Raw genomic sequence first — 27724 nt, forward strand, 5'->3', positions numbered from 1 at the left:
CGAGGGGGTTACAGGTGTGGTAGTAGGTGAATACTCTATGGTTCGATTCCTTGCTTTTTTTCCTTCCTTGCTTTTGGTCATCACAATGTGTCAAAATGGGTTTTTGAAGCTTTTCCAGTCTATATTGACTTCCTACGACGTTTTAACAAAAATATTTTTTTCCAAGAAAATTGACTTTTCTGTGAGCAAGTCCATGGTGAGAAGGCAGTCGGAACTTTTTTTCAAAAAACTTATATTTAATAGTTACAAAAACAATAGTAAATCCGTTTTGATATAAATCATTTTTATAGATTGCTACAAAATTTTCTAACTATTAAATATTAGCAGCCCACGCCTTCTTACAACTGCGCCCCACCGCAAACTTCTTGGAAAAAAATATTTTTGTTAAAACGTCGTAGGAAGTCAATATAGACTGGAAAAGCTTCAAAAACCCATTTTGACACATTGTGATGACCAAAAGCAAGGATTACAAAAAAGTAAAAAAGAAGGAAAAAAAGCAAGGAATCGAACCATAGAGTATTCACCTACTACCACACCTGTAACCCCCTCGACCATTCGAACGCTGATTTAACTATCTTCCGAATGGGTTTACGTGTTGGGGCAACACGCGGGTAGGAAACTCGAGTTTTAGCACTAAAATTTAACCAAACTTTGGAGCCGGATTTCTCAAAACTGGGAGCGCCATTGCAAAAACTGAAAATAGATTCGGAATCAGGGAAACGTCAGCTTTCCGGTGATATATATCATGTTGTGTATCTCCAACCATTGTGTGAGCCATTCCCTAGTTAATATACTTTTTAGCGGTAATGAAAATTGTGCATTTGCAGCAAACCCAATTCTGGAAGCGTTTGGAAATGCGAAAACTTTGAGGAACAATAATTCGAGTCGGTTCGGAAAATTTGTGCAAATTCATTTTGCGGATAACGTAAGTACTTACAAGGGGAGGTAATGGATAGGGGACGTCATATTTATATCATTGGAAAGCTTAGAAAACGCTTATTCCAAACATATATTCAATATTTTACCTTGATTCCTGGAATTCGAGAAAAATGAGGTCGGAGTTTAGAGTCATTACCCTCAAAAAGTGTGAAAAATGACGGCAGTGTGGTATACGGAACCGCTCAAAAGGTGTTGACACATTTTTCTCCATAGTTTGGCAAACTTCAATACAGTTTTCTACAAAAATACAAGTTTCACAGTGTTTGAAGTTCAAAACTCTATATACCGTAAAACCGGTAATAGAGGCGCTAGCAAGAGTTTGGCACACCCTATCTCGGCTGTCTTCAAAGATATGAAAATTTTTTCAACTGAAGAAATATTCTATGAATATTAAGCTATATTTTGTCAGTTAACACCTTTTTGATATTTCCTTTGGGAATCCAGATATACCGCTGCGAACAGGCTGCGCCTCTATTACAGGTTTTATGGTATTAGTACTAAAAATCCTTGACCGCCCGGGAGATATGGGTAACAAGCCTAGAGTAGTAGTCCAATGATCAAAAATTGAAGATCAAGATTTTTTTCATTAAAAAACAATTAAAAATTAGAACTTTTACATTCTATTGTTGATGTACCAGCCATGGAAATAAAAATAAGCGATTTCTCGAATGTTCGAGATTTTCAAGATTTTCGAAAGTTTTTCAAAAAACATGTGAAACATGATTTTTTACACAGAATGTTCATTGAATATAACAAAAACTCTATATTTGAAGTTTTCTCCGAAAGTTCCACCAATTCGAAATAAGTTTTGTTTGAAAAACCAAAAGTTGATAACCTTTTGACCGATACTGAGAGGGGTAGTGAGGTTGGTGGCATAGGAAACAGAGAATTTTGGTTTCTAGGCCACCAAATTAAAAGCTAATGTTATATTCAGATTCTCCTTAAAATTTCCAAAGTTTTGAGCTCCATATTGTCCCGTATTGGAGCAATTTGGGGTTGGTGGCCTAGAAATCCAAATTTTTGACGACTTGCCAGCAGCCCAAACTTTGACCCAATTTTTCTCGAATACCAGGCCTCGAGGGCAAAAACTGAATGTATATTTGAAATCAGTGTTTTTTCAGCTTTCTAATGGTATATAACACATCCCATTGACTCCATGACCTTCCCTTGTAGGACACCTTATTTTCAGGGAAACGTCGCAGGCGGCCACGTTTCCCATTACCTTCTCGAAACGTCTCGAATCTGCCGTCAGACTTCTGGAGAACGAAACTACCACATTTTCTATCAACTAATTGCTGGCAGCTCGCCAGAACTATACAAGTACCTGGCACTAGGTCAACCACACTGTTTTAATGTAAGTGTCTGGCGTGTCGTTGACACGGAATTCGAAATTCTCACTTACAGTACCTAAGCAAAGGATTTCTTGGGTTCTTCACTCATTCTGTCAGTTCTCAAACCAACATTCTGAAGAGCAGATGGTCGGATTCAAGATTTTCGGAAGATTCAATGGTCGATGATTATCTGGATTTTCAGCGACTAGAAAACGCACTGAAACTGACTGGATTGAATGAAAAAGAGTTGATGTTCATCTGGTCAACAGTTGCCGGAATTTTACATTTAGGAAACATTGAATTCGAGGAGAATCATGGAGACTCGAGAGGCGGATGTAAAGTTAGTCAGAGGAGTGAAGGGTACGTCGATCAGGCCGCACGACTTCTGGGTTTGGAGACAGTTGAGTTGAGGATGGGATTGTGTGCGAGGATTATGCAGGTGAGGTTGTCAATACGGCTGAAATGGGTGTAACTCTCTTTAAACTGAGTTTTAAAATCTGAAAAATACACCAAAATGTAGATCTCGGTGAGTTGTATGTCTGTAACAGGGCTGTGTTTTCAAAAATTTTTGACCAAGAAAACCCGAAACATTTGAAAGAAATTTCTGGTAAACTGTCTGAAAAAAATGAGTTTTCAAAGACAAAAATCTTGAATTTGTACGAAAAGTTCAAGTATTTCAAGGACAGACCCCAAAAAACCAGTTTTTAACTCAAAATTAGGAACAATTTCAGGAAAAGTCGGAAAATCACAATTTTTGTTACCTAATTTTTTAAAATTTTAGCAGGAATTTTCAAAATTTTTCAAAACTTTTTTCGAAAAGTTTAGACCGAAAATTTTTAGCTGTTATTTTGATGTAAAAATCACATTTTGCGTTGAAAATGACCAATTTAGGAATTTCCAACTTCAAAGACGGGTATCTCCAAAGTGGGCGGAGCTAGAGAAAAACCATCAACTACAAAAATGGAGCTCTCGTTTTGATCTACAATTTTGTAATTGCTTGTTTTTTGTTCGCTCCGCCCACTTTTGTGATATGCGCCTTTAAAGATAGCTGTCTCCCCAACAGCAACCCTTTTTGCGCCGCAGGCATACCAGGGCAATTATTCCCATCCCGCGGCACATTGACAATCACGTAGTAGGTCACAGTCATAGAACTCGCTGAGATCTACATTTTGGGCTATTTTTCAGCTCATAATATTGAGTTTGAAACGAGTTACACGTTCGCAAGTTTGTATAATTGTTACGATCCCTTTACTTTTCCCCCGCAGACAACAAAAGGAGGCGCCCGTGGAACATTAATCCGTGTACCCCTGAAATCCTATGAAGCCATTGCCGGTCGTGATGCCCTTTCCAAATCGATCTATTCCAAACTATTCGATTGGCTTGTCTCCAGAATCAACCGTAGTATTCCATTCGAGGAGAGCACTCACTTCATCGGAGTGCTGGATGTGGCCGGTTTCGAGTATTACGCCGTTAACTCATTCGAACAATTTTGTATCAATTTCTGCAATGAGAAACTTCAGAATTTTTTCAACGAACGAATACTGAAGGAAGAACAGGAATTGTATGAGAAAGAGGCGTTGAATGTGAGAAGAATTGAGTTTATGGATAACAAAGATTGTATTGATTTGTTTGAAATGAAGGGGAAGGGACTGTTTGATCTACTGGATGAGGAGGCGAGACTACCCACACCGAGTTACAAGAATTTCACGAAAAGAGCACATGAGGAGAATCGGAAACATTTCAGACTTGATGTTAGTTGAGTTGCGAAGGTTATGGAGTCAGTGGGACGTGTCCTATACCATTGGAAAGCTGAGAAAACGCTGATTCCAATTATATATTCAGTTTTTGCCCTCGAGGTCTGGTATTCGAGAAAAAATGAGGTCAAAGTTTGGGCTGCTGGCAAGTCGTAAAAAATTGGGATTTCTAGGCCACCAATCCCTGATTGCTCCAAAACAGGGCAATATGGGGCTCAAAACTTTGGAAATTTTACGGAAAATCTGAATATGACATCAGATTTTGGTTTGGTGTCCTAGAAACCAAAATACTGTGTTTCCTAGGCCACCAGCCTGGTCAAGGCACTTTTGCCATCGAGTGCACTGCAGGCGGTCCAATTCAAAACATCCGGAAATATAGCAATCTTCAGGTGTGGCTTTACCCCTACAGTAGGGCACAACCACTTATTAGTTCAATTCCGGTGTCGGCCATCAAGTTTTTTGGAAAATTCCGACCATGCAGACGCGCTCTATCGACAAGCATGGTACACTTTTGCGTCACGGTGATTTTTCGAAACTACAAACGTTGAAAAGTTTCGGCAGTTCACGATGACGCAAAAGTGTACCATACTTGTCGATAGAGCGCGTTCCCATAGGTAGTCTGGGACTCTACGTGCGACCATTTCTCCAGTTCGCACGGAAGACGTCTGGATACAGGGATCAGGATTCAAATTAGCCGAAATTCATGAGGGAGTACTGTATGGGTAAAGTCACACACCTGAAGATTACTATATTCACGGATGCGGTGAAGCGGGCGTGCCTTGACCGCACGCTGCCGATAAATCCGTTTTTCTCTAAAACCAGACCTCGAGGGCAAAAACTGAATATATATTTGGAATAAGCGTTTCCTCAGCTTTCCAATGATATAGGCCACGCCCCTAATCTTCAAACTGACTCGGTGACCCACCCTAGTCAACTTTTCTTTTTCCAAAAAAAAAACTTCCAGAAACCTCGAAAATCAAAAGTAAAAACGCATCGAGAAATGAGAGACGACGAAGGACTTCTGATTCGTCACTATGCTGGATCGGTTTGCTATGAGACAAAGCAGTTTGTGGAGAAAAATGATGATCAGCTTCACAATTCATTGCAGATACTTATTGAGCAGTCCGCGTGAGTCCTTGTCGGGAATTTTCTAGAAATCTGGGGAAGAAAAGAATCCGGAGAAGGCTAAAACCCAAAAAAAGACTGAAATTTTAGAAAAAAAAATCAGAAATCCGAAAAACCTTTTTCTTCCCCGCATTTTGAAAATCTGGGGAAGAAAAAAGAAGAACGAAAAATAGATTTTTCGTTATATTATGTTTTGAATGATCCAGCTAAATTAGAATCCACGGAGTCAGTTTTTAATTCTCGTGTAGTCCTCTCGGACAAGATTTTTGCTTAATTCCTTTTTCCTCGAATATATATCCCGAAAAATAGGGAAAAACTACGAAAACTTGTTGGAAAAAAATGGATTCTGATTCAAATGGATCATTCAAAACAGAATATGGTGGAAAATCTCTTTTTCGTTCTTCTTTTTTCTTCCCCAGATTTTCAAAATTCGGGGAAGAAAAAGGGTTTTCGGATTTTTGATTTTTTTTTTTTTGGATTTTTGAAACTTTTTCAGAATTTCAGTCTTTCTTCGGATTATAGTCTGTCAACCTGTCTGAATTTTTTTACTCTTTTTTCCAGATCCCCACTTCTTGTATCTCTATTCCCGTCTGCCACATCTTCAAGACCTTCTGGAAACAAACTAAAATCTCAAAGTGTTGGATCAAAATTCAAGTCCCAACTAACAGTTCTTCTCGAGAAACTCCAATCGACAGGCACTCATTTCGTCCGTTGCATCAAACCAAACAACCAAATGGACGCATGGAAATTCGACGGCGCCGCTATCCTTTCTCAACTACAGTGTGCCGGAATGACGTCGGTTCTGAAGTTGATGCAAGATGGGTTCCCGAGTAGAACATCCTTCGGGGACTTGTACTCCAGCTATCAAAGAAAACTGCCACCGAAATTAGCGAGACTTGACCCGAGACTGTTTGCCAAGTGTCTCTTCAGAGCACTTGGGTTGGATCAACACGATTTTCAGTTCGGATTGACGAAAGTGTTTTTTAGAGCCGGAAAGTTTGCAGAGTTTGATCAGGTATCGTCTTCCAACAGAATTTAGTGGAAAATCTCTTTTTCGTTCTTCTTTTTTCTTCCCCGGATTTCCGGGGAAGACCTAAACTCCGAGTTAGACTAGAAATCTGGGGAAGAGAAGAATCCGGAGAAGGCTAAAATAAAAATAATACTGAAATTCGAGAAAAAACGGAATTTCGGGAAAAAAAAATCAGAAATCCGAAAAAAATCAAAAATCCGAAAAACCTTTTTCTTCTCGGAATTTTGAAAATCTGGTGAAAAAAAAAGAAGAACGAAAAAGAGATTTTCCACGATATTCTGTTTTGAATGATCCAGATGAAACAGAATCCCACGGAGTCGTCTTCCCCGAATTTTGAAAATCTGGGGAAGAAAAAGGTTTTTCGGATTTTTGATTTTTTTTGGAATTTTCAAAAAAAAATTCTAGAACTCTGGAGAAGACAAGAATCCGGAAAAGGCTAAAATCCAAAAAAGACAGAAATTTGAGAAAAAAACAGAATTTGGAAAAAAATCAGAAATCCGAAAAAACCTTTTTCTTCCCCGAATTTTGAAAATCTGGTGAAGAAAAAAGAAGAACGAAAAAGAGGAAACAGCCTCCGTGGATTCTGATTCATCTGGATCGCTCAAACCATAATATAGTGGGAAATCTCTTTTTCGTTCTTCTTTTTTCTTCCCCAGATTTTCAAAATTCGGGGAAGAAAAAGGTTTTTCAGATTTTTTTGGAATTTTCAAAAAAAAAAAAGAAATTCCGTGTTTTATCGAATTTCAGTCTTTTTTTCAGATTCTCGTCTTCCCCAGATTTCTTGTCAAACTCGGATTTTGAAAATTTTCTGAAAATCATGGAAAAACTCTTCCAAATCAAAATATTTCAGATGATGAAACAAGACACGGAGCATATGCTCCAATTGATCAACCGAGTGAATGAATGGCTTGTGAAAGCACGTTGGCGACAGGCACAGTACGCAGTGTGGAGTGTTATTAAATGTGAATTTTCCAGAATTTTTCTGAATTTTAAAATACAAAATTTCCAGTAAAAAACAAGATTGCCTACCGTACCGCCCAGGTGACGAAACTGCAATCATTGACACGTGGCTACTTGACACGTCAGAAGTTTTCAAGACCAATCACCGTTTATCGGAAGGCGTGTGCTCTTCTGAAGAACTCGAAACAAATCGAAAAGGTAAAACTCGGCCAGATTTTCTTCAAACAGAACAAAACCATGTTTTTTGAATTCAGCTCGAGAAGACGCTTCGAACGAGTATAATCATGACTAGGTTTGAAGAAAATTGGGTCTCGACGCGATTTTCGGGGGTTACTGTATAATAGTTTTCGTGGTGGGACCCGAAAATCTCAAATCGCTTCAAACCATATCATGATTATACTCATTCGAACCGCCTCGACGAGTTGAATCTGAAAATCATTATTTCAAGATTTTCAGACAAAATCCGTATGAGTTATGATAGTATAAGTAAAATTTGGATTTTCGAAATTTTGATTTTTCGATGGATTTTTATGGTTCTTTTTTCAAAATTTCAGATTCTATCCCACCTCAACGAAACGTCACGTGCAAAATGGACAAGCTCCGCCCACTCGACTATCAAAGATCTCGAGAAGCTCGTTGCTCATATAAAGGTGTCGAGTGTAGATCAAATCGAGAAAGCTGAAAATGCGTATGAACACTATGTGAAACGAGTGGATTCGATGATTTCGGATTTAAGAAGGCAACAGAAGAATGATGAAATGGAAGAGTTGGAGAGAAAACGGAAGGAAGTGGAAGAGAAGGAGAGGAAGGAGGTTGAGAGGAAGTTGGAAGTGGAAAGAGAGAGGGAAAGGTAATTAGGTGACTAATTAGCATGAGATAATTACTAATTGATGACAAATTATTCAAGAAAAAAGTGCTAAAAATGTAGTCCTCTCGGACTAATCTTTCCAGGATTTTCAAAACTTTTCGAAATCCGGGGAAGACAAGAATCCGGAGAAGGATAAAATCCAAAAAAAAAAGACTGAAAGTTGAGAAAAGAACAGAGTTTCCAAAAAAAGGTTTTGAAAATTATCAAAAAAATCAAAAATCCGAAAAAACCTTTTTCTTCTCGGAATTTAGAAAATCTGGGGAAGAAAAAAGAAGAACGAAAAAGAGATTTTTCACTATATTCTGTTTTGAATGATCCAGATGAATCAGAATCCACCTTTTCCAACAACTTATCGTAATTTTTTGCCAATTTTTCGGGATATAAACTGGAATTTAATTTAATTTAATTTAATTTATTGACTAAAAAAAAAATCAATGCTATACACTAGAGACCTGATCAAGCCCCTCACGAGGCGACAGACCAGGTAGGGGTGGGGGGAACAAATAAAAAATAAAAAATTGAGAATCATAATGGCAAGATAGGATTGGGGTAAGGATTATAAAACCGAACTGTGAAAGTGGTGGTGGAAGAATTTCGAGAAGGATAAATTAAATTAAAGTGACAGACCCGGAATCGAGCAAAATTCTTGCCCGAGAGGACTACACGGGGGTCGCGCGGAAAAACTCCGTGGATTCTGATTCAGATGGATCATTTGAACCAGAATATAGTGAAAAATCTCTTTTTCGTTCTTCTTTTTTCTTCCCCAAATTTTCAAAATTCGGGGAAGAAAAAGGATTTTTCCAAAATTTCGTTTTTTTTTTTTGAATTTCTGTCATTTTTCGGATTCTCCGGATTCTTGTCTTCCCTGGATATCAAGTCTAACTTGGACTTTCGCTCTTCCTTGGATTTTAAAAAATTTTTGAAAATCCTGGAAAGAGTAGTCCGAGAGGACTACACGGGGCTCCAGGAAAACGTGTGCGATTTTTAGAGCATTTTCACCATAAATTTCATAAAATTCTCCTTTTCCAGACAAAAACAACTCGACGAAAAGAAGGCGTTGGCTCAGAAGCAACACGAAGCAGAACTTCTCCAACAAATTCGAAAAGGCGCCGCCGAGAACGAGGAGAATCAGAAGAGATCTCAACAAGAGGCGCTGGATTCAATGGTTTCGTCGAGGCTTCGAGATTCAGATGGCGTCGCGTTGATAGTTCCGACGGCTCCTCCAGAATCTTCTGGATCTAGTTCCGGAAGTTCGACGATGAAGAGTAGTCGTGGAGGGGTTTATGATTTGAAGAATTGGAAATATGCAGAGTTGAGAGATGCTATCAATAATAGTATGGGTGAGTAAAGGCGCATATCTCAAAAGTGGGCGGAGCAAACAAAAAACAAGCAATTACAAAATTGTAGATCAAAACGAGAGCTCCATTTTTGTAGTTGACGGTTTTTCTCTAGCTCCGCCCACTTTTGAGATATCTGTTTTTGAAGTTGGAAATTCGCTTTTCCACGCCAAAATGTGATTATATCTCCAAAGGGGGCGGAGCTATCGAAAAGTTTTCAATTGATAAAATGTAGAGAATTTCATGCTGATCATTTTTGTAGTTGACAACTTTTTGACAGCTGTGAAGCGTCGGAAGATATCGCGCTCGGAAAGTTTGGAGCTGCTACCTGCACTCCCACATACTTGTACCGCCCGTATCTCCTCAAGTTTTAGCGCTATCAAAATGTTGTCAACTACAAAAATGATCTACTTGAAATTCTGCACATTTTTGTGGTTGACAATGTTTTGGTAGCTCCGCCCCTTTTTGAGATATACACGTTAAAAGTTTGGGGAGAGACACAGATAACGAGACTCGGGAATTTCCAACTTCAAAGACGGATATCTCAAGAGTGGGCGGAGCTAGAGAAAAACCGTCAACTACAAAAATGGAGCTCTTGTTTTCATCTACAATTTTGTAATTGCTTGTTTTTTGTTTTCTCCGCCCACTTTTGAGACAAGGCACCCAAATTAGTGAGTTTTGCAATTATTTTCAAGACAATTCCAGACATAAATCTCCTCGTCGCATGCGAAGAAGAATTCCGTCGACGTCTTCGAATTTACAACGAATGGCGTTCTCGAAATGCGGCGAAACGCGACGATGCACCGCCCGTTCGTGCCGCGTTGACTGTTTTCAGGGATTCATCTCAAAAACAAAGATATTTCAAGTACGCATTCGATGTCGGTTCTCCATTGGGTAATCCACTTAATTAATTAATTAATTACTCCACTAATTTTCTAATTCTAGAAAAAACCGGCTTATGGTTCGCTCACTTCTCCGGGCAACACGTTCAACGGCAGCTGACGCTTCGCCCATCTCAAAGGCCGCAGTTAATGATAGCGGGTAGGCTCTTCTCTCAAAAGTGTCCGCATGGCCGAGTGGTCCAAGGCGGCGGTCGGTGCGCAAAGAGCGCAAGTTGGGGCCCTGCTGCGTTTTTTCCTTTTTTTTTTTTTAAATTTTGCATACATATTTTAATGTTTTTTTTAATTTATTTTTCCAGGTCGGGACGACCTTCAGATGTGTGAGCTCACATTAAGCGAGACGGGTCTCGAGTGGAAAAGTGGCGCTGAAATTTCGGAGGCGGAGTTTGAGAGCCAGTGGAAGCAGGCTGGTGGCGACTAATTTATAATTTTTTTCCCTGTTTTCAAATGCTACGTGGCGTTTTTAATGATAAAATTTGAAACTATGTGCTCACTTACTGATAAGAAAAAGACTGAAAATCAATTTTTTTCCTTTTTCAATCAATTTTTTGCCTATTCGCTGTAGAGATGCTTCGTTTCCCTATAATTTTTGCCGTCATTCTCGGCACCGTTCTCGCGGGTCCCGCAGCGAAAAGTGTGCTTGAACAGGCCAAGCAGCTACAATGTGCCACTTGTCAATTCCTTGGAGCATCGCAAGCAGCGAGAACTCCCGGAGCCACTCGTGCGGAGAAGGTTGCTCACTGCCAGAAGAATGATGGGTGTCAAGTGGAGATGACCGATTGTGAGGTATTCTTGTTTCAGCAGGTTTCAGCAGAAAGTGTATCCATATTCCAGATAATTACCGTAATCCACTCGGAAATCGAGAAGACGCCTGAAAAGTTCCAAAACTCCATTGAATTCGTGTCCCGGGCGGTGGGGAAATGTTCCATTGATTCCAATGCACCAGTTATCAGTGAGGATAACATGAATCCAGCTCAATGCATGTTGTGCTTCTTGGTGTATGATGTTTTGAAGTACATCAATTACAGTAGGTGTTGACATCATCTAAACATCTGAAATTCTTCTCGCTTTAGACATCCTTGAAAATCCAATGCTGGGAAGTGTTGCGGAAGCCATTGATGAAGCTTGTGCCTTCCTAAATCAGGATCTGTGCCAGGCACTTTTCGAGCCTCACGCATTTGAAGCAATCATCCGTGGCCTCCAAGACTCGCTTGGCGGATTCTATGACTTGATTGCAGTGCAGGGATTCGGATGCGTATCCTACACTGATCTTTTTGGGGCTTGTCCGGGACATTAATGATGTAATAATGAGAAATGTGATAATGATAAATAAAGACTAATTAAGACTTAAAGTGTATAAAATACCAACAAGTTCAACAAAAAAAGTCAATGATTGAGAGTAATAGGGGCAGGAGAAGGGGAAAAAACAATGAAAAATCAACAAATAAGGTAAAAAGAGATGAGAACGAATGGAACATACAGATTTTTCGAGAGAGAAAAGTAATTAATCGAACTTGGTTCGTTTATTGTTTCCTCCTCCGAAACCACCGCCATCGTACGATCGTTTGAAGTCTCCTCGTCCACGTCCACCGAAGTCTCCGCCTCCTCGTCCACCACGGAAGCCTCCGCGATCTCCACCGCCGAAACCTCCACGGCTTCCACCTCGGAATCCGCCGCCACCGAATCCACCGCCACCACGACCGCCTCCGAATCCCCCTCGACCTCCGCGATCTCCACCACGACCGCCTCTGTCTCCACCACGTCCACGTCCACCTCGTCCACGACCGCCGCCAACTTGTGGAAGGAATCGTTCGACGGGTAACAGCTTTCCTGGATCAATATAGAGCTCGGAGCCGGTTTTGAATGACGATGCTTTCACTCCTTGGGATAGTGTTACAGAGAATCCCTAGAAAACAGAAATTTAATGGCTTAAACTTCAAAAATAACTTTAAAACTTACATTCTCTCCTGGAGATCCAAAAATTTCATCAATCTTTCCGACCTGTTCCTTATTTCCAAAGTAAATTGGAGCATTGAAATATGGGATCTTTCCACTGGTGTTATTGCAAACAATATCATCCTGGCATTGATGGGAGAAGACTCCGACGATCACAACCTCATCTGGCGGTCCTTGATCATAACCTCCGCGACCTCCGCCGCCAAATCCACCACGACCACCGCCGCCACGACCACCACGGAAGCCGCCACCACCTCGGTCACCGCCACGTCCACCACGGAAGCCACCGCCACCACGGTCACCGCCACGACCTCCTCGGAATCCACCGCCGCCTCCACCACGTCCACGGAAACTCATACTGCAAAAATTAATATTATTTATTTCGTTTATGAAGCGAAAAAGAGTGAAAACATTCCGAAAATCGATTTTCCTCCCTAAACCGCAGTTTTTAACATATTTTAGCGGAGATTTAGGTGAATATTGTTGCAAATTTTAATTCCAATCCATTTTTTAAAGTTTTACTTTTCAAAAACCACGGAAAAAGCTACAATATCGCGAAAATCGATTTTCCTCCCAAAACTGCAGTTTTCCACGATTTCTAGCAGAGATTTGAGTGAATTTTGTTCCAAATTTTAATTCCAATCCATTTTTCAATGTTTAAATCTTCAAAAATCAATGAAAAATCCAAAAAAATCCATAAAATAACCGGCAGAATCGCTGAGAAAAAAAGAAAAAGCGTTGAGAAACGACGATCGTTGCGAGACCCGCGCGCTCGGAAACTCCATGCGCCTTTAAATAAAAATTTTAATTGGCAATTCCACCGCGAAACATGAGCTTTTTGAGCATTTGGGGAAGCTTTTGAAATTGATAAAATATGAAAAAGCTAAAAATAAAAAATTCAGGTGATTTTATTATAGTAAATTCAAATAATCAAATTAAAATTCTCCAGAAAACGGAAAAGCAAACGCAAAAATACAAAAAAATCTGTGATCTCCACTTGTACCCGCGAGCGCGCAAATTTTTCGTTTGTTTTTCACTGAAAAATCCCATTTTTCCCCTTTTTCTGCTGCTTTCTTCTCTCTTTCCGAAATTTTTTTTATAAAATTTCAGTTTTTTCGGGGTTTTGCTCATTTTGCCCCTGCCAAATTTCCCTTTCCGTCGCTTCTTTTCTGCCCATTCTCTGCTTCTCTGCGATTCCATATCCGCCTAGGCTTCTCATTTAATCCGCTATAATCCTCTTCGATTTTCGTAATAAGCAGTAGTAATTTCCAGCTCTCTCTCTCTCTTGAAACTAACCCTCATCATACTCACTTCTTCACCATGGCCGGCGACGACGTGCCCGGTTCATCAGGCGCCCCACAACAACGGCCATTCATGGTCGAAGATCTCGTTCGGGAGTACGGGGATCCTCGTGTATCCCGAGATCATGAAGCGAATGCGCTGGATCGTATGTGTCATAGACTTCGGAAAATGATCTCGCAGAAACGACATCGTACTGTGTACCAGGGAATCGATTTGGATCTTGCTTGTGAGTTATACGATCTCTTTTATAGGTAGATCTCTGTTTTGGGTGTCTGCGGCGCTAGAATCGTCTGGGGCGCCTTCGGCGCAATAGTGATTGGGGAGAGAGGAGAGGATCTTGTTGAAACAGCTGTGTGCAAAATGCTGAAAATCGCGATTTTTCGGTGTATAAATGCTGAAAATCTCACTTTTTGGTGTATAAACGCTAAAAATCGGGATTTTTCGGTGTAGAAATGCTAAAAATCGCGATTTGGAATGCCTGCGGCGCAAAATTGCTTGCTGGTGCAATCTTTAAAGGCGCATATCTCAAAAGTGGGCGGAGTCAACAAAAAACAAGCAATTATGAAATTGTAGACCAAAACGAGAGCTCCAGTTTTGTAGTTGACGGTTTTTCTCTAGCTCCGCCCACTTTTGAGATACGAGCCTTTGAAGTTGGAAATTGCTTAAAAAAGGTCGAAAAACGCTCGGAATTTTAGAAAAAAATCAGCCATTTTCGAATGGGTTTTTGCTGAAAAACGGCAAAAATTTATAAAAATCCTGGTTTTCACAAGATTTTAGCTCATAAATCCCTGAAAATCGAGCAATTTGACATTTTCGACCCGATACATTCAGATTTTCGCTGGATTTTGGTCATTTTCTCGAAAAACGCTCGGAATTTTAGAACAAAATCAGCAATTTTCAGCCATTTTCGAATAGGTTTTCGCTGAAAAACGGCAAAAATTTATAAAAAATCCTGGTTTTCACAAGATTTCAGCCGATTTTAGATGAGAAACCCCTTGAAAATCTATAGAATTCTTAAAATGTTTCATTCCAGACATCACGGATCGCATCATCGCTGTCGGCTACCCCTCCAAAGGTCTCGAGTCCCGTATCCGTAACACCATGGCGCAGACCCGCGAATTCCTTTGGCGTCGTCACGGAGCGAACCACGTGAAGGTGTTCAACTTGCGCGGTGGTTTCTTATACAAACCGGAGAAATTCGACAACAACGTCATCTATTTCGATATGACGGATCATCACCCTCCAAAGTTGGAGTTGATGGCTCCGTTCTGTCGAGAAGCCGCGTTGTGGCTCGAAGCAGATCCAGAAAACGTCATTGCAGTTCACTGTAAAGCTGGAAAAGGACGTACCGGTGTGATGATTTGTGCATTCCTAATTTACATCAACTTCTACAATAATCCACGTCAAGTCCTCGATTACTACTCAATCGTGCGTACCAGTAACAATAAAGGTGTCACTATTCCATCGCAACGTCGCTACATCTACTACTATGATTGTCTCCGGCGTCAGAGACTAAACTATTTCCCTCTCCGGATGGAACTGATGGCCGTTTATCTCGAACGTCCTCCACAGACTGGCAGGGGATCCAAGATCAAGATCAAGGTGGCAAATGGTTCTACAACTCTGTTCACTTCTGGCGTTCTCAGCATTTCTTCAGAGGATTATGCTAAGGAAACAGGTTCTTGGAAGGACGATGATGACCTTCTCATACCGGAGTGTGGTATTCAGTTCATCTCGAAACGGGCGTATTGCTTCAAAATTCCTCGTAACAATCGAGTGTTCGTCGAGGGAGATGTCCGTATTGATTTACTGAATTCTGACAAGATATTCAAGGTACAATCGGATAAGAAGATTGGCCATGTCTGGTTCAATACAATGTTCGTGTGTGAGGGAATGTGTCGGGAGGAGTTCAAGTATGGTGATAGAAAATGGCCGTATCACTTTTGCTGTACATCGATTGGGAAGAATGGACCGGCGATTCCGGATCACGAGAGAATGTTCGACACTAGTGGGTTGACTCCGTTAGACACTAATTGGAAGATTCTGAAACCACCTGGTCTGGATCGACATGTGACTGAGGAGTCATTGGATAAGATTTATCATGCGTATGGAATTGCTCCGTAAGTTGTGAATTACATACTTGTCATCCGCACCGAAACGCGCCGTAATTCCCTTCAAACTCAATATTATGAGCTGAAAAATATACCAAAATGTAGATCTCGACGAGGTCTATGTCCGTGACTAAACTCATTTTGGATCGAAAATAACTGAAAATGGATGATTTAGGTGGAAAATTGAGTGATTTCTAAGGTTTTGAGCTAGAAATTCAACTTTTATTGAACAAATGTGAAGAAAAAACTCATTTTTACACAGAAAATTGTGAGTTTTAGAGATTTTTCGAGCAAAACACTCAGTTTTTATTGCTTCTGCCGGATGGCTATTCGTTAATGTACCGCGAGCAGGTCTCCAGAATGACTCTTTTGGTCGTTTTCGTGTTTTTGACACTTTTTCCTGGTTTCTGGAGCAAAAAACTCGGTTTTAATTGGATATGTGGGAAATTTCTAGTAAAAATGAGTGTTCGGCTCTCAAAAACTCGAGGAATTTTAATAAAAACCAATAAAAACTGAGTGTTTTGCTCAAAAAATCTCTAAAACTCACAATTTTCTGTCTAAAAATGAGTTTTTTTCACATTTGCTCGATAAAAGTTGTATTTCTAGCTCAAAACCTCAGAAATCAGTTATTTTAGATCAAAAATGGGTTTAGTCATGGATATAGACCTCTTTGAGATCTACATTTTCGTATATTTTTCAATTCATAGCATTGAGTTTTAAGCGAGATACGCGCCTTGCAAGAATGGTGAAATTCGAACTAAATATTTTCTCCCTTTTTCCAGACCACGCGATCATATCAGTCGTGTTCTCCACGAGGCCCATCACAAGAACATCGTTTTGGATGATTACGCGAAGAGTCGGTATCCTGTCAAGGCAGTTTCCTACGAACCCACCGGAGACCTCGAATGTACAGGAGACGTCGGTGGACCTGTCAAAGTTCCACGCAACAACCGAGAGCATCTTCTCACGTTTCCAGTCTACGAGATCGATCGAGCGCTGAAAGACAAGAAACTCAACAAGGGAATGAAGATGCATGTCGTGTTGAGATGTATCGACGCACGGGACCAAGAACAATACCAATTGGCTCAGACGTTCTGTGACAAGACATTCCAAAACGAGGAACGAATCGCGAGACAAGCTGGAAACCTCTTTGAAGAGCAGTATCGTCCAGCACAACGAGCACCGGCTGGAGCGATTGGCGCTGAGATGAAAGTCCCACCAGCTGTGAGATATGCGACGGAGGGAACGTACAATGGAACTCCTCATCCATACCTCACAGATCATCAATTCCGTCAAGGCACGCCGAGTTATTTGTTCGCTAAAAGTCCCCGTTGGTGTCGTTATTTCTATAAGCAAAGAAATCAGGAGCTACAACAGGGAGAACAAGAAGGAAGACCACACTCACCGAGTCGTTATCCAACATATAAGCCTGTGTAAGTTTGGATGCTTCAAACGCAACCTTATGAGCTGAAAAATATACCATAATGTTGATCTCAACGAGCTCAGGTCGGATAGAATGGATTTTTGTCTGAAAAGATCGATTTTCTCACAAAAATGATGATTTTCAGTCATTTTTTCCATTGTTGAATCTGATGTCACCACGGAAAATCCCAGTTTTCTCACTACAATTGTCGATTTTCACTGAATTTTCGATTAATTCCAGCCTGAAATCTCATATTTTTCACTGGAAATATCGATTTTTGCTCATTTTTACTGAATTTTCGACAATTTTCATCCGGAAAGTCCAAGTTTTCGTGCTGAAATACCTATTTTTATCAATTTTTTCCGGTTTTCATCAAAAAAACATTCGAAAATAGCTGACAATATTGAAAATAGCTGATTTTTTCTAAAATTTCAAGCGTTTTTCGTGCATTTTTAGCACAAAATCTCGGTGAGTTCCATGTCCGTGACAAAAAACTCGCATATCTCAAAAGTGGGCGGAGCTAGAGAAAAACCATCAACTACAAAAATGGAGCTCTCGTTTTGATATACAATTTTGTAGTTGCTTGTTTTTTGTTTGCTCCGCCCACTTTTTAGATATGCGCCTTCGCTGTCTCGCCAACAGCAACATTTTCGCGCCGAAGGCGCCCCAGTCGATTCTAGCGCCGCTGGCACCCAAAAAGGAGATCTACCTACATTTTCGTATATTTTACAGCTCATAATATTGATTTTCAATCGAGTTTTTTATCTATCATCCATCTCTTTCAGTTGCACACTGGCCGGCACAATGTTCCGACACGGTGACGAATTCTACGATCCGGACGCCGATAACACTCCGGGACCGAGCGTTGGCGGCAGTGGAAGAGGGGGCTCTCCAGGAACGTCATCGTCGAGTGGACCATCCACTAGTGGACCTTCAACGTCTGCTCCAACTCCAGATGTCTCGAAAAGACAGGAAGAGAAGCCAGGAGCTTCTGGAGCGCCAGAGCCAGAAGGTGGAGAACCTGCTCCAGACGGAGGAGCACCACCAGAGGCCGGAGAGCCCGCACCATCGATCCCACTTCAAAACGTGGCCTTCACCAATTACGAAGGATTCGAGAAGTTCGAAGAAGCAGGAGAGGATGTTCTTCTGGCAGCCTTACGGGCAAACGATGCGGACTGTGCGGACGCGGAGCGTACTCGTTTTCTGATTCTGAAGAAGCTTAACATCTTCAGTAAATTCTGGAGATTGTTGCTTCCGGACTACGATTCAGTGGAAGCGGTACGGAATGGCTGAAAAAACATTGTCTATATATTCTTTCTGAAAAACTGAAAAATTCAATCTAGTATTCTCTATTCACCCTGTTATTATAAACAATATGCATCATTTGCATCGACAAGCCGGTCTGAAATTGTAAGATTTTCCTCTCTGGTTTCTCTCCTTCTATTATCACTGCACGCTTCTTACAACCGCGCTCTACTGCAAACCAGAGAGGATCGGCGAGAGAGACACAGATTTTCACAGGTTTTTTTTTGAAAAACTGATAAAACTCTGCGTCTCTCTCTCCGAAACTCTCTCGTTTGCGGTGGGGCGCGGTTGTAAGAGGGAGCGTAGGCTGCTAATATATACATACATTCTAATTCCAGGACGTCGACGACGAGGACTTCGAGTCCCGCCCATTCCAAGTCGCTCATCACACACTCGACGATAAGCGATACGTAAAGTATCTGAGTGATTGTTTCTCCAACGTTCCATCCGAGCAGAAACGAGTCGAAACGGGTTTCTACATTCCACAGGAAACAGTAGACTACAGTGTCCCAAATGCACCTTTTGATGGGTCTGAAGATCCAAAAATTGATGATGAAGTTGATCACCTCACTGGTCAACTCGTCAATCTCTGGTCTAGTGAGCAAGAAAAGTTTATTGACGATGATGATGCATATGTTGCTGAAAGAAAGGCTTTCCGAGTTGGACTGGATTACAGTCTGGCTGATGATTTGGAACGGAATCAAGTTGATCTTGATGGACTTGTTCGTCCAGGTTTATCGAATGAAGAGGATAAATTCCTGAAGGAGGAGAAGCTGCGTCTGAAAACGATGCATTCTCGTCCCAACCTTTACAAGGTACGGAGCTCGAATCCATACTGAGTACTAAGAGCTAAAAAATATACGAAAATGTAGATCTCGGCGAGGTCTACATTTCAGCTCTGCCGCTTATCTCGTAGTAGGCCACAGAACGATTTTGAATATTTTATAACGTCAGAAATGCGATTTTTCGGTTATTTGATGTATAAATCATGTTTTCAGCCGACTTTAGCTCAGAATCCCCTGAAAATCTAGCTTTTTGACAATTTCGATCCGGTAAATTCTGATTTTCGCTGGATTTTGGTCATTTTCAGCGGATTTATGATGAAAAAAAAAAACTATTTTTGGCTCAATTCCTGTGTTTTCTTGCCAAAAATTGGTTAACATCTTTGAAATCCTCGAATTCAGTCGAAAAACGCTATTTCCAGCCAATTCTTTTCAAAAATTACTCGTTTTTTTCATGAATTCAAATGTAAAATTTGAATTTTTTCGGTTATTTTGATGTGAAAATCACATTTTGTCGTTGAAAATGACTAATTTTTGCGAATTTCCAACTTCAAAGACGGGTATCTAAAAAGTGGGCGGAGCTATCTGAAAATGGAGCTCTCGTTTTGATCTACAATTTTGTGATTGCTTGTTTTTTGTTTGCTCCGCCCACTTTTGAGATATGCGCCTTTAAGGATAGCTGTCTCCCGAACAGCAACAATTTCGCGCCGAAGGCGCCCCAGCGGATTCTAGCGCCGCAGGCACCCAAAACAGAGATCTACCTACATTTTCGTATATTTTTCAGCTCATAATATTCAGTTTTAAGAGCTGAAATGTATCAAAACCGCTCTATTTTCAGATCTACCATAAGGTGAAGAACATGTGGAAGGAGCAACGTCAACGTCCGTACGTCAAGGACTACTTCGACACGGAGATTCTCCAACCAGAAATCGAGCCTCGTGAGGAACATCTTCCACCAGTACATCAATTCAACAAGTTGACCGTTGAAGACGTCGGAAAGAAGTGGATCGATCGTTGTGATCGTCGAGGATTTGATTAGAAGACTAACTCTCTATTACTCACTTCATATGTTATATATTGTACCATTTGTACCCACAACCACACACATACTATTCTTAGATTATTTTGTATATTTAACTCGCCCCACCACTTGTAACATAAATTTTTATTAGCGGTTCAATCTTTAACCCTCTTAAAAGTTTAAACTTTTCTGGAAGTACCTCTAGACCCCCCGAACGAAAACCCCTACTCGAGAGTTTCAGATGAGTACCCAACTGTCACCAGAAGACGAAAAGTATCTGGATAGTCTGAAAAATTTGCTGAAAATCAGTGAAGAGCATGAAAAGTTGAGGAATCTCGGGAAAAAGGAGACTCCAGATGAGGAGGAGACGGAAGACAATTTGAGGACAGAAGGATCCGAGAATCCAGTGGAGATTCCATTGGAACAGATGATTGAACCGGCTGAACGAGTCGAGCCGCTTCAATCGATGGTCGAACCGGATTATGTGAGAAAAGTGATTCGTCAGATGGATACGATGACGACAGAACAGTTGAAACAGGCATTGATGCGGATTAAAGTCTCCACGGGGTACTGAGAGAAAAGACGCAAATTTGGAAAAAAAAAACAACTTTTTCGCGAAAAAATCTAATTTTTAGCTTTTTTTGCAAAAAATTTTCGAAAAATATGACTTTCGCCGCGAAACTTGTGGAAAAGTAGCGAAAATTGAGTGAAAAAGTGGCATTTTTTCAGCTTAAAATGAGATTTCAGGGTACTTATTTGAGTTTTTTGCTCAGAAAAGGAATTTCCAGCTGAAAATTCGGTGAATTTTAGAAAGCAAAACTCAAAAATAGAATTTTCCTTCAAAAAATTGGATTCTCGTGTCAAAAAATTATTTTTTGAGCTAAAAAGACAATTTTCGGATTAGAAATTGAATTTCTGGCTGGAAATTCTTTTTTAAAGTCAGTTTTTCATCGAAAACGTGAACATTTACGATGATTTTCCAGATTTTCTTATAATTCGAGTTGGAATTCTGAATCGTAGTCGAAAATGTGGCATTTTCGCAAAAAAAACACCTTTTCTCGTAAAAAGTTCGAAAACCTCGACTTATCGCATTAAAAATTCAAGGAATTTGGACTTTTTCAACATTTTTTCGGCTTAAAATGAGATTTTAGGGTCGAAATTTGAGTTTTTCGCTTTGAAACTGATTTTCCAGCTGAAATTTTGGATTTTCGAGAGGAAAACTCGATTTTTGGGTCGAAAATTGAATTTTCCACCAGAAAACTTAATTTTTGAGCTAAAAAGACACGATTTTCGGTCCAGATATCCAATTTCTAGCTGGAAAAGAAATAATTTCAATAAATGAACTTTTCCGCGAAAACAAGTTCCAAAATTCGAACAATTTTGAGTTTTTCACAAAAGATCCAAAAATAATCCACTTTTCCGCGATAAAAATTCAGAAAATTGGACTTTTTCGCGAAAAAAGCCGGAAAATTGGAGTTTTTCGGCGCCAATTCTTGAAAACCCTTCAACAATTCCAAAATTTTCAGCGGAAACAAGAAGACACTTCGAAAACGTGTTGCTCAATACTACCGAAAGGAAAATGCGCTGCTCAATCGGAAGTCTGAACCGAATTCCGACAAAACTTATCGATATTTCGATTATTTAATTGTAAATCACATTGAAAAAAGTTCTTTTTTAGTTTCTTTTCAAATTCCAGGCAGCAGATTTCGAGTGTACTTGTGTCGAGGTGATTTACGATTATCCACATGAGATCATCGAGTTGCCAGCCGTATTGATCGATGTTCGGGAGATGAAGATTGTCAGCGAATTTCGGTCTTATGTTAGACCAGTCAAAAATCCAAAACTTAGCGAATTTTGTATTCAATTCACTAGTAGGTGGCCCCAACCATACTTGCAAACCGGGCTGAAACTCACTTGAAACTCAATATTATGAGCTGAAAAATATACCAAAATGTAGATCTCGGCGAGTTCTATATCTGTGACATTAATGAGGTTATTCAGGTCGTGTAAAAATGTATTTTAATACATATTTTACCTTATTCAAAAACGGTGAAAAATGTATTAATTTTTTACAGGTTTTCTCTCGTTTTTACCAACTTTTACTTTTTTGCACCTTTTTCCTACATCCTTCTCCAATTCGACAGTTCATAATCAGTTTTTGAGCTGAAAACTCTGGAGTGCTGCGCGCCTGATGCGGGTTTGTGCCGAGCCAGAACGGAGTTTCGGAGAAAACGATGAGACACACCACAAGAATCCATCTCAAAAAACTGCAAATTTGCTCTATTTTCACTCAAATTTTCAAGAATTTGAGTTAAAGAGCTGAAAATTTTAAAAATTGAGGTTTTAAGTCAAAATCGGAGCAATTGGAACCATAAACTTGCAAATCTCAGGCTGAAATTTCCAGCTTTGAATCAAAAAGACATCTCTAGACTTTTATAGCTCCAAAATCGGAATTTCCCGGCAGAAATTCATAATTTGAAGAGGAATTTCCTTATTATCTGGAAATCTGAAATTTTCAGCTCAAAAACTGATTATGAACTGTCGAATTGGTGACGGAAACTGTAGGAAAAAGGTGAAAAAAAGTATATTTGTACATGACTTGAATAACCTCATTAATGGCCCTGAAAAGTGCCCGAAAACCTTTTTTTTTTTTTGAAAAACGTTAAATCCCATGAATTCGCACCTCTCGGTCTTTAAATACACGAAAAATTGGTTGAAATCGCTTAAAAAACCTCAAATCCCGGTACTGCCCGCTATCAGAGGGAGGGGAAAGGCCTACAGTGAGAGTTATGACTAAAAATCATGATTTTTTCCCTTCAAATCAGAAATTCAAAGGTTCAAACTAAAAAATTCGGTTTCCCCATCAAAATTTAGGTCGGATACCTTATCCAGACCACTCCGCACCGGTTAATGGGAATGTCCGCGATCAGAGGGAGGGGAACGACGTATGGAGAGCACTTTGAAAATTTTGGTCCTTTTTTCGTTTTTTCGCACTTTTTACTGTTTGGCATCCGCGCCGTTGTAGATCAAGGAAATAGAACTCGTTGAGATTTACATTTTGGTATATTTTTCAGATCATAAAACTCAGTTTGAAGCGAGTTATGCGGTGGTTTTCAAGTATACCTAATTCCACGTCATCTAACCACTTTTCCTTCCAGAAATCGCCCAAGAAACAGTCGACGAGGCTCCATACTTCCGTGAGGCCCTCGACCGACTCATTCAATGGATGCGTCAATTCGGTCTCGGCGAGAAGAACACTCGCTTCGCATTCGTGACCGACGGACCTCATGATATGTGGAAATTCATGCAATTTCAGTGTCTTTTATCCAATATTCGAATGCCTCACATGTTCAGAAATTTCATTAATATCAAAAAGACGTTCAAAGAGAAATTCAATGGACTTGTGAAGGGAAATGGGAAATCTGGAATTGAGAATATGCTGGAAAGACTGGAATTGTCGTTTATTGGGAATAAACACAGCGGATTGGATGACGCGAGGAATATTGCTCAGATTGCGATTCAGATGATGAAATTGAAGATTGAGTTGAGAATTAATCAAAAGTGCTCTTGGCATGAGCCATCGTATCATACACTTAAAGAGGATGAAGAGGTAGATATGGATGAAAATAAAAATGTAGATCGATTTTCAGACCAAAATCTGGAAATCCTATTTAATAGGACCTATTAGCAGCCCATCCCCTCTTACAACTGCGCCCCACCGCAAACGAGTATCGGCGAGAGAGACATAGATTTTCACTGTTTTTCAAAAGTTTTTTTGAAAATTTCTATGAAAAACGGCGAAAATAGGTCGAAAACTGTGAAAATCTGTGTCGGCGCGAGAAAAAACAGAAAAAAAACTCTGCGTCTCTCTCGCCGATACTCTCTCGTTTGCGATGGGGCGCAGTTGTAAGAAGGCGTGGGCTGCTAATACGATTCTGTTTTTTTTTTCAAAAACCTAGGTCTAGTGAAGGAATAATGACTTTTCTCGCATTTTTTGAGTCCAAGGAACAATATTTTTCAAGTTTTATGCAGAAAATACAGAAAATTCTGATTTCTCACATTTTTGAGTCTCTTTTCTCAATTTTAATGGAGAATTTCGGTCATTAATGACTTGAAATGATTACTATCGATTTTCAGGCGAAAAAACTGGATATCCTACTATTTTCAGTTGTTGTTCAGTCGAAAAACTCTGTTTTTCATTCAGTTTCGAGTCATTTTCAGCCATTTCCGGTCGAAATTTGTGATTTCAGCATTAAGATTTCTCATTTTCAGTTAATTTTCAGCAATTTCCAGCAATTTCCAGCCCAAAATCATAATTTTTCTGTGGTTTTTTCATCGAAATTTCGGTTTTTGACGGAAAAATGGATTACGAATCTCAAAAAACTCTGTTTTTCAATCAATTTTGAGTCATTTTCAGCCATTTCCAGTCGAAAATTGACCTGTTTTAGAATTAAAATGACACATTTCGACTTGAAATGGCTGAAAATGGCTGAAAAAGACTCAAAATTGATTTCAAAATAGATTGTTTCGAGATTCGTCATCCAATTTTCCGTCAAAAATCGTATTTTCCATGAAAAAAGCACCGAAAAATTAGGGTTTTGGGCTGGAAATTGCTGAAAATTAACTGAAAAAGAGCAATTTTAGTGTTGAAATGGACTACAGGGGGGCAAAAATTCACATGGGAAAACTTTTCCACCTATTCTCATTTTGAGCCCGGAAAACGTGAATTTAGGGCGTTTAGAGCGATTTTTAGCATATGCTCCAATGATGAAAGTTTTTCCGAATTTTCTAAAGTATCAGAATCTGAAATTTAAAAAATATGACTTCAGTCCTAAGAAAACACTCGAAAATCGCCCTAATTTCAGATCGGTGACCACGTGGACCTAGCGTCAATCGACGTCTCCCGTCGTGATTTCCAGATGTGGCTTCGTCGTCTTCCACTGAAATTATCCAGTGTGACACGTCGTGAATTCCTGAATGAAGAGTATTTGGACTGTGAATCTTGTGACGAGTTGACAGACGATAAGGTGACAAATCCATCGAGAGCTAAGCATGTCCACAAATGTGACATTTATAAAATTGTCGAGTTGGAGAAGAAGAAGGGGGCGGAGCCGCCTTGTAGCATTTTTTAGACTTTTTTAGTGTTTTTTTTTCAATGAAATAAATGATTTTTAATATATTTTTTTTCAATAAAATCTCAAAAATTCCATAAAAATCTTCCAGAACGACGCTCAATCATTCGAGGATAAAATGGCGAATCGTGCTGAAATCGAGACGATTGACGAGGACGAATTCAACAAGTTTGCCGAAGGGTAAATTTTAGGCCACGCCCCCTTTTTCCAGGCCACGCCCCTTTTTTTCAGAGCACCCGCCAATGAGCCGACACCAACACCACCGCCCGTTAGAGATAACGAGGATTCGGAGAGCGATGAGGAGGAGTATCGGCGGGAATTTGAAATGATGGATATTGTGGTAAAAATTTGAATTTTTTTTAGAAAAAAAAATTTCGAAAAAAAAAAAACTTTTCAAAAAAAATTTTTTTCAGGATTCAATAAATTCCGATGAACCGCCTTCAGAAGCTGTCGAGCTGAATGAGATCTGGCAGCGAAGGGGTAGTGAATCGGATGGACAAGGTTTGTAGCAAGCGCGGCAGGGAATTGTGGGCGGAGCTCAGCTATTTTCTAGCGCGCGACATTGAAATGAAGGAGAAATTCGTGATTTTATCGATTTAACATGAAAAAAAAATCGATAAAATCACGAATTTCTCCGGAATTTCAGTGTCGCGCGCGAGAAACGCAAGTGCGGCAGGGAATTGTGGCGGAGCTTAAGGTTTTGGTCTTTTTTTGTTATTTTTTCACGGATTTTACATTTAAAATCGGTCTTTTCTTGGTGTTTTACCAGTTTTAATCGAAAAAATCCATACTTGTCAAGGGCCGGGCCGGGCCGGGCCGGGCCGGGCTTTTTTTTCAAAACGTCAGGCCCGGCCCGGCCCGGCCCGAAGCCCGGCCCGGCCCGGGCCGGCCCGGCCCGGCCCGCCAGGCCCGTCTTTTTGGAGGGAATTTTTTTTTTCAAATTTTTAATGAATATTTTGAAATTACCAAAAAAAAGTAAATTTCTTTGCCAGTACGACTCCACGCTTTCTTTCCTTCCAAATTCGACATGTTCAGTTTCAAAAGAAAAAACACGTGGAAAATTTCAAAAACAAAATTTCATTAAAAAAATTTCAAAAATCCAAGATTCCTGAAAAGACGGGCCTGACGGGCCGGGCCCGGGCCGAAGCTTTTCAGGCCCGGCCCGGCCCGGCCCGGCGGGCCGGGCCGGGCCGGGCTTTTTACGGGCCGGGCCGGGCCGGGCCGGCGGGCCGGGCCGGGCCGGGCCGGGCCGGCGGGCCGGCCCGTCATTTGACAAGTATGAAAAAATCCCGCTAAAAATCAATTTTTTTGAGTTTTTTGACCGAATTTTCAATCGAAAGTGGGCGGAGCTTAAATTGTGGGCGGGGCTTAAACTGCAAGCGATTAAAAATTTCATCTGATTTTTTGCATTGAAATTCAGCAGAAAATCAGATGAAATTTTTAATCGCTTGCAGTTTAAGCCCCGCCCACAATTTAAGCTCCGCCCCGTTTTCGACTAAAAATTCGGTCAAAACTCGAAAAAAATCAATTTTTTGCCGGATTTTTGTAATTCAAACTGGTAAAACACAAAAAAATCGCAATTAGAACCAATTTTCAATAGAAATTCCGTGAAAAACCAACCAAAAACACACCAAAACTCAAGAAACCTTAAGCTCCGCCCACAATTCCCTGCCGCACTTGCGTTTCAGCCCAAAATTGAAAAGAAAGTGAAAATTCTCGCGGAAACTTGATTTTTTACAGTAATTTATAGATATTCTTCACATTTTCACAAGAAAAATCACAAAAATCTGATAATTTTTCTTGATTTTTTACTTTTTTGACAAAAAAATTTCAGCATCGTCTTCTTCATCGTCCTCTGTAACATCTGATTGATATTCACTATATTTATTTTCCTATATTCTAAATATTCTATTCTAATATTCCTCTTGCAACCGCGCTCTACCGAAACCCCATAAAATAGTGTGCAAAATTGAGAGACGCAGAGAAAAAGGGCATTTCGATGGAGCGCACTTGTAACAACCGTAATATTCAGCAGAAGGCGTGGTGTCACTTGGCGATTACGCGTATTCCACGTCACGTGCCACGTCATCACTCGTCTCCACACGCGTCATGTCATTCGACGATATTCTGGAGTCGTCGTCAGTTGAGGATATGGAGTTGATGGCTCCGCCCCCGAAGAACTCGTTGGCATCGACGAATCGGAGTAGTCGAAATGATAATTACTAGGGATTTATGATAATTACGCATAATTAATTTTTATTGATTTTTTGTATTTGCATCTTTTTTTCGGCTCCCGGGTGATTCGCAGCCTCAATTTTCCATTAACTGTTAGAAAAGTAAAAAAAACTCATTTTTTGTGGTTCAGAGCACTGAAATTTGGTCCAAAAAACCAAAAAATCCAAAATTTGACTATTTTCACCCAAAAATTGATCATTTTTAGTCCAAAATT

At 40.1% G+C, this 27724-nt stretch overlaps 6 protein-coding genes across 6 annotated transcripts; 5 read left to right on the forward strand and 1 right to left on the reverse strand.

Annotated features, from left to right (window-relative positions):
- Positions 1-10810: 10810 nt before the first annotated feature.
- Positions 10811-11540, forward strand: GCK72_016148 (uncharacterized protein; the record flags this gene model as incomplete). Its single annotated transcript, XM_053731351.1, has 3 exons — positions 10811-11029; positions 11078-11270; positions 11317-11540. The coding sequence occupies 3 exons, from the start codon at positions 10811-10813 to the stop codon at positions 11538-11540; spliced, it is 636 nt and encodes a 211-aa protein (XP_053586123.1).
- Positions 11541-11632: 92 nt separating this feature from the next.
- On the forward strand, positions 11633-12087 carry GCK72_016149 (uncharacterized protein; the record flags this gene model as incomplete). Its single annotated transcript, XM_053731352.1, has 2 exons — positions 11633-11692; positions 11815-12087. 2 exons carry the CDS (start codon positions 11633-11635, stop codon positions 12085-12087), a joined length of 333 nt encoding a protein of 110 aa, XP_053586124.1.
- Positions 11748-12556, reverse strand: GCK72_016150 (uncharacterized protein; the record flags this gene model as incomplete). The annotated part of the gene is made up of 2 exons (XM_003090205.2): positions 11748-12149; positions 12203-12556. The coding sequence occupies 2 exons, from the start codon at positions 12554-12556 to the stop codon at positions 11748-11750; spliced, it is 756 nt and encodes a 251-aa protein (XP_003090253.1).
- GCK72_016151 (uncharacterized protein) lies at positions 12332-12637 on the forward strand (the record flags this gene model as incomplete). Its single annotated transcript, XM_053731353.1, has 1 exon — positions 12332-12637. One exon carries the CDS (start codon positions 12332-12334, stop codon positions 12635-12637), a length of 306 nt encoding a protein of 101 aa, XP_053586125.1.
- Positions 12638-13519: 882 nt separating this feature from the next.
- GCK72_016152 (uncharacterized protein) lies at positions 13520-20161 on the forward strand (the record flags this gene model as incomplete). Its single annotated transcript, XM_053731354.1, has 6 exons — positions 13520-13727; positions 14535-15621; positions 16395-17045; positions 17821-18313; positions 18679-19155; positions 19961-20161. The coding sequence occupies 6 exons, from the start codon at positions 13520-13522 to the stop codon at positions 20159-20161; spliced, it is 3117 nt and encodes a 1038-aa protein (XP_053586126.1).
- Positions 20162-20384: 223 nt separating this feature from the next.
- GCK72_016153 (uncharacterized protein) lies at positions 20385-27501 on the forward strand (the record flags this gene model as incomplete). The annotated part of the gene is made up of 9 exons (XM_053731355.1): positions 20385-20710; positions 21670-21790; positions 21840-22014; positions 23302-23753; positions 25009-25170; positions 25367-25455; positions 25507-25615; positions 25689-25776; positions 27308-27501. The coding sequence occupies 9 exons, from the start codon at positions 20385-20387 to the stop codon at positions 27499-27501; spliced, it is 1716 nt and encodes a 571-aa protein (XP_053586127.1).
- Positions 27502-27724: the final 223 nt, after the last annotated feature.

The sequence above is a fragment of the Caenorhabditis remanei genome, chromosome IV (genome assembly GCF_010183535.1).
Source record: "Caenorhabditis remanei strain PX506 chromosome IV, whole genome shotgun sequence".
Taxonomy (NCBI): domain Eukaryota; kingdom Metazoa; phylum Nematoda; class Chromadorea; order Rhabditida; family Rhabditidae; genus Caenorhabditis; species Caenorhabditis remanei.